This window comes from Osmerus eperlanus, chromosome 11 (genome assembly GCF_963692335.1).
Source record: "Osmerus eperlanus chromosome 11, fOsmEpe2.1, whole genome shotgun sequence".
Classification (NCBI taxonomy): Eukaryota; Metazoa; Chordata; class Actinopteri; order Osmeriformes; family Osmeridae; genus Osmerus; species Osmerus eperlanus.
Genome location: NC_085028.1, coordinates 11723746 through 11734514, shown reverse-complemented (window position 1 = coordinate 11734514; position 10769 = coordinate 11723746). Strand labels below are relative to the sequence as shown.

The 10769-nt window shown below is 41.6% G+C and overlaps 2 protein-coding genes across 2 annotated transcripts; one reads left to right on the top strand and one right to left on the bottom strand.

Annotated features, from left to right (window-relative positions):
• Positions 1-53: 53 nt before the first annotated feature.
• ddx6 (DEAD (Asp-Glu-Ala-Asp) box helicase 6) lies at positions 54-8206 on the bottom strand. The gene is made up of 14 exons (XM_062472733.1): positions 8084-8206; positions 6368-6965; positions 6202-6265; positions 5964-6068; positions 5176-5305; positions 4903-5049; positions 4703-4797; positions 4405-4527; positions 3854-3982; positions 3398-3514; positions 2756-2819; positions 2556-2657; positions 2165-2349; positions 54-1976 (listed from the first exon to the last, which is right to left on the bottom strand). The coding sequence occupies exons 2-13, from the start codon at positions 6565-6567 to the stop codon at positions 2174-2176; spliced, it is 1452 nt and encodes a 483-aa protein (XP_062328717.1). The 5' UTR covers positions 6568-6965; positions 8084-8206; the 3' UTR covers positions 54-1976; positions 2165-2173.
• Positions 8207-8474: 268 nt separating this feature from the next.
• On the top strand, positions 8475-10753 carry LOC134028658 (C-X-C chemokine receptor type 5). Its single transcript, XM_062472319.1, has 2 exons — positions 8475-8822; positions 9435-10753. The coding sequence occupies exons 1-2, from the start codon at positions 8772-8774 to the stop codon at positions 10503-10505; spliced, it is 1122 nt and encodes a 373-aa protein (XP_062328303.1). The 5' UTR covers positions 8475-8771; the 3' UTR covers positions 10506-10753.
• The last annotated feature ends 16 nt before the right edge of the window (positions 10754-10769 follow it).

Here is a 10769-nt window from a genome sequence, read left to right as displayed (position 1 = left end):
CACCCACCCACCCACCCTCCAACATTACTACCACCCTTTTACAGCCCACCCATCCCACCCATATGCACAACACTCCAACACACCACTCTGCCATCTAGGCTGACCTGGGTGGAGTGAGCAGTGCAAGTCAGTGTAAATGCCTGACCCCCATGTCTCTAGTCTATCCTTAAGTGCAGCCTGTTCTGACATTTGTTTTGTGCACCATTGTGTGGAAAGTGGCTTTTAAAAGCCATCTTGACTTGCAATGCACTCAAAGATTCTTTCCTGCTACATTAGGGTCAGATGGTTTTCCTTGATACATTATATCTATCAATTCTTGTTAGGGAGAGAAATAAACAGATTCCCCCCCCAAACACTTCCAAAAGTAATGTACCAGTGCCAAAAGCACACGGACCAACATAACAGCTAAACATCTTGATTAACAGCAATTATCTTACTGCCAAACCAACTGCACTGCAGCAAGTAGCACTACGACATTATACAACACAAATTTTCTTTTTATAAATTACACTCACTTAGACCAGGGATCCTGGTGGGTGTCTCATAAGTCAGTAACAAGCCATGGCTGGTGATGTGCAGAAATAAAACGATACCATCATAGTGTTCAACTACACGCTTATTGGGCCATCTTTCTATATAGCATAAACTTAGGAAACAAAAAAAAAAATATTGTAATAATTTAAACTATCTAAATGTAAGTGCAGGTTTCCGTAACTGCACCCACTGTTGAATTTTTAAGGGCCTTAAATGTGTCTAAATCAGCGTCAGTGACGCATTCCACCTACAACAAAATGTAATTGTTGTAAATCCAAAATGAATTCGGCACGTTTGAGAATTATAAATTAATTCAGGGGGCAATGTCGCAGTATTCTTCAGTTAGGAGGATGGCAGTTAAGGAAACTAAGCGCCAGTGCTGATTGGATAACAACAATCTCACACAATCATCAACCAGCCTTTCAAAACATGTCTTTTAAACCTTTAAAAATCAAACAAAGTATATACAGAGTGTACAGTGCGCCCCACGTGTTTGCAGCACATCTTGAGAGGTTAAAGTGTGGCCACCCGGTAAGGAAGGTGAAGCTGAGCAGGACAAAGGACTTTTTATCCACTTTTTTTTCCCCCTCAGGAAGAGGAATCCTCATGACTCTGTTGTATAGAAGGGCTGCTCAGGAGTTCTGACCAGCTCATATTGTTCCGACACTGAAAGACGAGGAGGAAAGAGTTTGGGTCTTTAGAAGCGCATGCTTCTTCAACAAGTGGTCAGACTCTGACTCTTGGAACCATGAAAAAAAAAGAAAAAAAAAAGGTCATTCTAATCCAGTATCTTGTTGGAAAATCCACGTTTATCTCCTTCACAAAGTCAAGACTCATATGCAGCCACGCCAGCAGGTAATAACTCCACCCACTCCAGGTTATCACTATGTGTATGGCCTGACCAAAATGCGAGTGGTTTTTCCTTCATTGGAAGGATACTGATACGTGAAACAAAATGTCGGACTTGGATGAAAGTGCAGTGTGGTATGCTTTTTGAGCTAGATGAGAATCAGGAGAAAGGGTTATTACTTTAGAACAAGTTCAGCTGCTTGTTAAGGCACTTGATTCAAATAGCTAAAAACTAGGAAACAAACAAAAACAGTGAGTGTGAAGGTATGACGTGTGGGTCTTGGTGTGCTGGCATTGCAGAGGTTGGTGGCTATGAATCCTCACACAAGTTCCATTGATACATGTTCTACTCGGTCCCTCCTTTCCTCCAAAGTGCTTTTGATGTCTTCAGTATTGATGTAGTGGTACAGCAAAGAGCCCTGCCAAAAGGGAAACGAGTTCTTTCAACATTTGTCCGTCACAAAACACGGTCCTTGTGGTGGCCCCCAAAAAGGAAGACAGACGGAAGCTAGGTATTGAAAAAGTCCAAGACACAGAAGGGAAGGGAAAAACGAAAAGGGGAGGAGCGATGGGGTGGGTGGGGTGCGACTGATCTGTGGAGAGAAGACAAAGGTGGGGGTCACACCAACCTCTGTATCGGAGTTTACCAAGAAAATCCAGATGGCGTAAGATATTAATTTGATCCAACAATCCTTGAACAATAATTCACTGTTACAAATGAAAGACAGCCCCATCCCTTCATCTTTTCTGAATTGGACCGTTTTGCGGACGTTTCCCTCACCTCTCCTGCTCACAGCTTGCCGTCCTCCCCGCTCTCGCTGTGGTACTCTGCCACGTACAGGCTCTTGTCGATGCTTCCGGGGATGGGCTTTATCTCAGTCCCCAGCTGCTCTTCGATGCCCTTCAGGTTGAAGCGGTCGTCGTAGGTGATCAGGTTGATGGCCAAACCCAGGTGTCCAAAACGGCCTGGTCAGTGAGGGACGACAATGTGAAAAGGTCAGATCATCAAACGGCTGTTCCAAACAAGAGCACGGGCTAAAGTCCACGAAGGTCAAATCACAAACCACTGTGAGGCCTCAGGCCTGTGGGAAAATCTCAAGAGCAGCCGTAACTGATTTGCATTTAAACAACTTTGTAATTTTATAGTAGTCATCCTTCAGCAGGATTTGTACCGGATCTGCCGATGCGGTGAAGATACGTCTCTCCCAGCTTGGGGAAGTCAAAGTTGATGACAACATTCACAGCTTGAATGTCAATGCCTCTGGTAAAGAGATCTGTGGACATAGATTACGCATAATGATGTAAAAGATATTCTACAATCCAGCTCTTGGGAGTGCAGAGAGAAGCCTCTGAAGTAGCTGATGACACATACCAGTGCAGACGAGGTTTCGGCACAGGCCATTTCTAAAGTCGTGGAACACACGGTTGCGGTGCTCCTGGAGAATCAGAAGAGGACATTTAGGCCAAATCACAACTGGAACCCTAAGACCTACACCAGGGCTAAACACTAACAGCAAACTTGAGTGGACAAGTACAAATACATGTAATGAGTACATTTTATGTGTAAAGATTTCAAGCGGGCCTCATGTTTAAAGCAGACTATTTTGTTTTCTAAAAGCAAGGATTAAAATGAGTTGTGTTCATAGCAGAGGTTTTTGGTGTTTGACTATATCCATCAGAGAGACTGAGGGATAATCTGCTCCTCTCAGCCTGTGCTTTAACATGTAAAGCTATGCATTTTCAAGCCGAGAGCTTACCGAATAAGAACCATAATATTCCGAAAGGTGAATAAATACTTAACTGCTTAAACCAACACTTAAATCTGCTCTGCAAATGGAATACATGTATTAATCCTAACACCTAATCAGAGGAAACATTGAGCATGTTCCTTATTACACTCAAATCTTGCAAGATAACCACTAACATAAAGCTTATGGTTTTATGTGTGACACTGCCTGTACACTTTACACTCAAACATGTTGTTGGCAACATGGAGGCAGCATGTTCCCCTGACCTGTCTCATCTTGGCGTGGATGTAGAAACACGAGTAGCCAAGCTGGGAGATCTTCTTGGCCAGAAGCTCCACTCTCTGAGACGAGTTGCAGAAGATTATGGACTGATTGATCTGGAGCTGAAGGAAGACAAATGCATACAAGACTCAGCATAAATATTTGCAAGATGGCATGTTCAATTCTCAAGTTCCATTGTATGGTTTAAAAACAGATATTCAAAAGTGGGAAGTGCTATCATTCATGTCCGTAAATGAATGAGACATGCTTTTCTTGGCGCACAACCCTGGTTCCTTTTACAGATTCAATTGTATCCCTCATTGGGAGTTGATACAAATTTCGTAAAGTGGCTAACAGATTGTTATTTTAAGATGCAATCTACTCTTTCTTTCTATAGAGCAAATTTATAGCAGTGAAGAGCTAAGCATGGAGCAAACATTGCACAGTGCGCCAGCACTCACCCTTGAGAACAGTGTGTTAAGGCAATGGACCTTCTGCCTTTCAGTAACATAGGCATAATATTGTGTCACTCCTTTAAGGGTCAGCTCCTCCATTAGGTTGATCTCATAGGGCTTTTGCAGATGAGAGTTCTGCAAAGAAGATCAAAGCCAGGGTCAGATTGTGCTTAATCAATACCGAATTAGCCACAGTTCAACAACGCAAAAGCACTGCAAATTTAATAAATTTTTCTATACATATTCATTTAGCAGACATTTATCCAAAGCAACAGGTAGGGCCTATATATTGCATATAATATGGTGCAAATAGTGCATGTACAGCAGACAAAGGACCTGCAGTACAGCCAGATAAGTACACATTTATGTCATTCAATTAGCAGATACTTTTATTCAAAGTAACATACAAAAAGTGCATACAGCAAGTCCAGTAGAAAGTCAATGATTGTCATACCTAAAAATACATAGAGTAAGTTGCAAACATTTATAAAAAGCCTGTCAAGCAATAGATCCAAGTCTGATAGAGGAAAGTTTAAACTGACTCCTAAATTACATACCATGAACTTCTGCACACTGAGTGGAAAGGTGGCAGAGTAGAGCAGGATCTGTCTTTGTTTTGCCATGTAGCCCAGGATCTCTTCCATCATTACCACAAAGTCCTGAGACAGGAGCTTATCGGCCTGGTTAGCACCAAAGAAAAAGAATGAAATCAATAGCCAATACAACAAAGCTTCTCCATGAAACAAAACAAGTAGGACTCTTCTTCTGAAATCACAAATTGTCTAATGTTATTTTATAAACTAAAAATGAAAAACTTTAAATGTACAGACTTCGGAATAATCTGAATTTACTTACTTCATCCAGAACGATCATCTGCACTTTATCAACTTTGGCTACCCCTTTCTTGATCAGATCCAAGATTCGCCCAGGTGTAGCAATCACCACATGCACTGCATAAATGATTAAACGATTGAATGTTGTCAAAATCCTATACAAAAAAACTATACAAATAAAACCATCTGTCAAAAGGCCTTCAGTCAAGATTTCTACCATACCTGTCTCATCAAGCCTCATGATGTCATCACGCAGGTTGGTCCCACCTGTGGTTGCCATGACCTTGACCCCACCCATGTGTTTGCTGACTTGGATGCATATCTGGCTGACCTGCAGGGCCAGTTCTCTGGTGGGCACGATGCCCAAAGCTAGAGGACAGAATAACATGGGGTGAGCAGCAAATAAGACATACTGATGATGATGGAGGTAGTCCGGGCATCCACACGTGTTCATCCAAAAAACTGTAGATCTTCATGTCACTTCTCTCGTCTCACCTTGTATGCAGTCCCTCTTCAGGTCAATGCGTTCAAGTAAGGGGATGAGGTAGGCTCCGCTCTTTCCTGTGCCGTTCTTTGCTCTAGCCAAGATGTCTCTTCCTGACAGCGCAATGGGAATGCTCTCCTCCTGAGGAGTACAAAAACAATAATCGATTAAACCTAAACTTTGTCTTTTTTGTGTTCTAGGCTGTGTAGGCTGGGAGACCTGATTGCTGCTCAGGGTTTTTGCTTGATGTTTTTCTCAAGCTCAATGTGTGACTTCCTATTGTATTGGTAGTCCTTTACTGTATGTTGATAAGTAATGGTCAAGACATAGTCTGATTGGTTGTTCTTACAGATGGTTGCTGGGTATGAACGTGGACCCTTCTTTTCTAGCTTCTTCTCCTTGCTCACTCCTTCTCCTTGCTTTTTATTTTCTTCCCCAATTTACAGTAATCAAGGTAGAGTAGGTAAATTCTAAACATTTCATTTTGTAACGTTTGCCTTGTAGGCTAATTGATTTAATTTACATAGACGTCAAACTATTTTCATTCTTGCTATAATTTAATCCATAGTCAAATAGCTGCAATTCCTGCATGCTTGGTTAATATTAACCAACTGTCCAGTTTACCCCTTTAACCAACTGTCCAGTTTACCCCTTTTCCATTAGATCAAGGGGCATAGTTCTGGTTGTTTGGTCAATATAAATATAATATATAAAACACCCCTACAGGTGCCTTTAAAAATAAATAAGAGGATGTTAAACAGAAAAGCGCTCAAGTGAAGGTGTTTCACTGCAAACCAACCTGGATAGGAGAAGGTTTCTCCCAGCCCATCTCAAAGATTCCCATTAGTAGCTCTCTCTTGAGGCAGTAATCTTCAAATTCATTGCCTTTAGTTGCGGTTACATCCTGTAAGAAAGGATCAGGGCTTAGTCAAAAAAATATATGAATTTGACATTCCCAAATACAAATTCAATACAAACTCAAACAAAATTAAAGACTTATTGAAGTAAGCGCTGTTTATTATAGAAAAATGACTTACTGATGTCCTCATCCTCATATCCTTTGGGGGGAGTTTCAAATTTTTCTTCCAGTCATCTCCAGCCCTGTAGACAGAAATCTGAATTACATCTAAAGCTTGATTACTTACCCTTACCAAAAGCATGATTTGGGCTTACGAGTATCTGACAAAGGCACCAAGAACTCACTTTATGACAGTGTTGGCTGTGGGGGCAGATTGGGAACTGCCATTGTTGATTGTGCTTCCGATCTTCGTCTGACTTTGTTGCATTTGAGGACTTCCTCCTCCTCCACCTGGTCCTCCTGCAGACTTCAGCGAGCCTCGAAGTTGGCCATTCTGGTTTGACAAACCCAAGATCATTGGGTTCTCTGTTCTTGTGGCACTCATGATTCTATAGATGTACTTCCAAATGAGTGAGAATTGTCTTTAGTGTGTGTGGGAGATGTAGTCCCCCTCTCCTGGAGTTTGAGGGATCAGTCGAGGGTCCCCGCAACCTCCTCGATGATCTGATGTACTCAGTCAACTGTCTCGTTTCTTGTCTTCAGTTTCCGTAATATAATTTTTATTTGCAGAGCAGTTAATCAAAAATGTCAATAAACATATGAGTCATTGGTACTAGTACTGCAATAAAAACAAGGATCTGGCTTGAGACACTCCTGTGACTCACTTGGGTCTTGTCAGAAGTAGCAAAGCTTAGCTAGCAGCTAACTGCCAAAGTATTTGTTAGCTAGCAGGCCATTTCACTTTGTTTGTTGCCAATGTGCGTATTCTCCTCAGATTTTATCCTAGAAAACATAAGGGAAATTTGACTGTTAGTTGAAAAAATTAGCCCTTTCAAGAGTACGCGTTATCTGGCTAACTACCACACAATTAGCTGACTTTCTAGCTAGTTGGATAGCTAAATGCTGGCCAGCTACCTAGTTCGCCAGAAAGCGTCGAGATCTGCAAACCGACACTGGCTCAGGCTATACCCCGCCAGAGCGGAAATATTGATAGAACGTTCAATGTTTAGCTACATACATACACACAGTACGACAACATCTAAACGTGCTAACGCAGTCCTGCACAGTGACCTCCACAAGTTCCTTCTAAAAAACTAAGAAAGAAACTAGTGAACTTAGCTACCGTTTTAGAAGAATTCATGACGTCCTCTCATGTCATGGTTCATAGCACATCCAATAGACTGAACCTGGCTTGACAATTTGGATGTCTGTTAAAGACGGCTAGCTAGCATTAGAGCAAGCCTAGCGTTATCAGAAGGAAATCGTTGCTAGCACTGACATCAGGTTTGTTCAGAATAAATGTCAACATATTAAAAATACAAATGCAAGCAGTGTGTTGCTGTAAGATCAGTAAACTGGCCATCATCGTCTCGTACACAACACATTGATTTAATAACTAACCATTGTAGCTAGCTACAGTAGTTAGCCTAGCTTAACACTATCTTGCGTATCATTAGTTTCGTCGTCAGAGACTATTTTGACCAACGACAACCCAACGGACCACTCAACACTGACGACATATCTTCAAACTCAAAAAAGACAGTGTAATGTAAATACGTTATCAACAAATTACTTTCAAGGAACGAATTGCATGCTATCATTGGAAGAACCTGATTTTTAAGCTCCCGAATTTGTTAGCTTGTGCTAATCTAACTATATCATGCGTGACTACACAGTAGCAACGGTTTCAATGTTCGTCTCCAACAAATAGACGGATCCCTTGATAGTCAAGGTTAGGAAAGCAGACAGCAGACCGTACTCAAGAGACGTCGCAAGTAAAAAAATAAATATATATATATATATATATATAGCGCATAATCAACAAAATGACCAAATATCCATCGCTATGTGCATATCAGATTAATAAAGACGTTTGTAAAAGACATTTACTGAGCAGTTACCTCGGATGGCTGTGATAATCTGTCCGGTTTCTGATGTTTTAAAGCTCTAGCTTGCTACGAAGTTCTCTACCTAGTCGGCTAATCATTTTGGTCTCAACAGAATTTCCAAGATGGCTTCCCCTGCTTTATGAACCCTCCCACATTTCGTCACCTGATTTTGACAGTTAATTAATTAATCAAACAAACAGCCAAGTATTATTACTGTTCCACGAGGTACATCATCGGCATGTAAACTAGGTGGATACTTTTGTATTTATTTATATAGCTACCATCAAATAAATTAAGTTGCTCTGTCAAATAACGAATTGAAACTGAAGGATTTATGCGGACGGTAATGGGGTGCAATTCATCACACGCACGAAGCACTTGAGTTCTGATTATGCGATTAAACAGCAAGTTTATGGCAAACTGTTTTTGTCAACTGCGTAATGCAATATGAATCGTGGATATTGTTCAGTGTGTTTTCATTTCAACGGGTTAATTGTTAAATAATGCATCCTTTTGTCAAACAAAATACATGCAAATGTTTAAAAAAGAAAAGACAGCATGATACACTCTGGTGCACCAGGAAGTCCATAACAAACTGTCTGCATGGTGTATCGACGCTCATAAGACCTTTCCCTGCAGACAATAGTGTACTCTGAATTGACTCAGGCACACAAAAGGTATAGCTACAAATTACATTATCATGGCTGTTGTGACAGAGGGAGTTTATGATCTCGAAACTTTTGACAATAAGGTGAGTCTCCATCAATCTATGGTCTAAAGTAGGCCTATAGTAAATGTACCCACATTCTTGCTTGGTCAGGCAACATTTAAGATACTGTCAATCTTGACAGAGATTATCTGGATTTCAACTAAATGAAAAATAGTCTGTTGTGCAGTTTTAAGCAAATGTTGCTTTTATGCTCTGTAGGATGCTGCCATAAACAGTAGATTATGTTTATTTATCTGCTACAAAGCTAAAACATGTTCAAATTAATCTATTAGTATAACTTATTATAGTGATGTAACTATCTACTCAGGTTTACTGATGCTCAATATTCCCTTTCAGTCTTTCTCTGTTGAAATGTGTTTTAGTATTAAGGGATTGTGATTTCCATTAGAAACATATTTTATATTGTATGAGTGACTGATTATTTTCAGTTGGTCATGATCACTTTGGGTAATTGGTCACAGATGGTTGATGTGAGGTTGTCAACATCCAGTAGTTGGGGAAGTGAATCTGGCCAGTTGTGTTTCCTGTAGATTTACATTACATGGTATACGTCTCATTAACTAATGTACTCCTATTCTAGAAGTCTGATTTATAAGACACCATACACAAAGCAAATTTTTGTTCTTTTTTCAGGCACTCTTTGAAGATTATTTTAGTGGAGATGAGAACTCATCAGACATTTCAGAGTTTGATGGCGAGTTCACCTGTTCAAGGGGGACAGATCTGCTGCTGTTTTCTACCGTGTTTCAGCCCTTGGCATACATCTTGATGCTTCTACTGGGCCTGACAGGGAATGGTCTTCTGCTGACAGTGCTCCTGAATCGCAGAGGCCTTCTGCGTGTCACTGAAATCTACCTGCTCCACCTGGCTGTGGCCGACCTCCTGTTCCTCTTTACTTTACCCTTTGCCTTGGCTCAGATGGTCGTGGGTTGGGTATTTGGGGAATTGTTTTGCATAATGGTGGGTCTGTTGAATCGCCTGAACATGTTGTGTAGCAGTCTGCTTCTGGCCTGTATTGGTTGTGACCGCTACTTGGCCATTGTTCACGCGGTTCCCAGCCTACAGAGCCGTCGTCCCCGAAACGTGCACCTCACCTGTTTGTTCCTGTGGCTCATGTGTCTGATCTTGTCTGCCCCAAATGCTGCATTTCTCTCTGTGGCTGAGGTTCAGACTGTTCAAACGTGCACTTTCCACAGTCACGGCATCCATGCCATAAACTGGCGTCTGACCAACCGGTTCCTGACCCACCTCTTGTGTTTTTTCTTCCCACTGGCTGTCATGAGTTACTGCTACACAGCTGTGGTGTTTACCCTGTGCCACAGTCAGAGGAGCCTGGAGAAGCAGGGGGCCATTCGCCTGGCCTTACTGGTCACTGCAGTGTTCTGTCTCTGCTGGCTGCCCTACAACATCACCATGCTGGTGGATACCCTGGTGGAGCTGGGGGCCATTTCTAACCAAAGCTGTGAGGCCCGTGTCAGACTGGAGCAGGCTCTGGTGATGACAGAGTGCCTGGGGTTTACACACTGCTGTCTCAACCCCATATTGTATGCTTTTGTTGGAGTGCGCTTCCGTGGTGACCTTCTCAGGTTACTAGTTAGATGGGGCTGTGGCAGTGTTTGTCTGCCTCTCCTCAGAGCACCTCGGTCCTCTAGGTCATCAAACTCTGAGGGAGGGACAGCCACTATCAATAGCACGCTTATCTGAAAAATACAATCTCAGCTCCACCTGTCTGAATTTACATTTCTGACAGACATTGTTTTATAACAGCTTATCCCTTGTACAAGCTGTACATGTTTGGAACTGTGCTTTCTGACTGCTGTAATTCAATTAGGATGTGTGATGTTAAATCGAATCCAAGGTGTTCAAGCACAGTACTTTCCTGTCCTGTTTAACTGCTAAACATTTACTATAATATTGCTTGTGCTTAATGTAAGTATAAAATAAATTTTTCACCATGTCAACCCGTCT

Coding starts and splice junctions, on each gene's coding strand:
- ddx6 (XM_062472733.1), bottom strand. CDS start 6,567: ATGAGTGCCACAAGAACAGAGAACCCAATGATCTTGGGTTTGTCAAAC. Junction 6,069..6,201: donor ATATGAGGATGAGGACATCA/GTAAGTCATTTT, acceptor CCTTTCTTACAG/GATGTAACCGCAACTAAAGG. Junction 5,306..5,963: donor AGAAACCTTCTCCTATCCAG/GTTGGTTTGCAG, acceptor TGTACTCCTCAG/GAGGAGAGCATTCCCATTGC.
- LOC134028658 (XM_062472319.1), top strand. CDS start 8,772: ATGGCTGTTGTGACAGAGGGAGTTTATGATCTCGAAACTTTTGACAAT. Junction 8,823..9,434: donor TCGAAACTTTTGACAATAAG/GTGAGTCTCCAT, acceptor TTCTTTTTTCAG/GCACTCTTTGAAGATTATTT.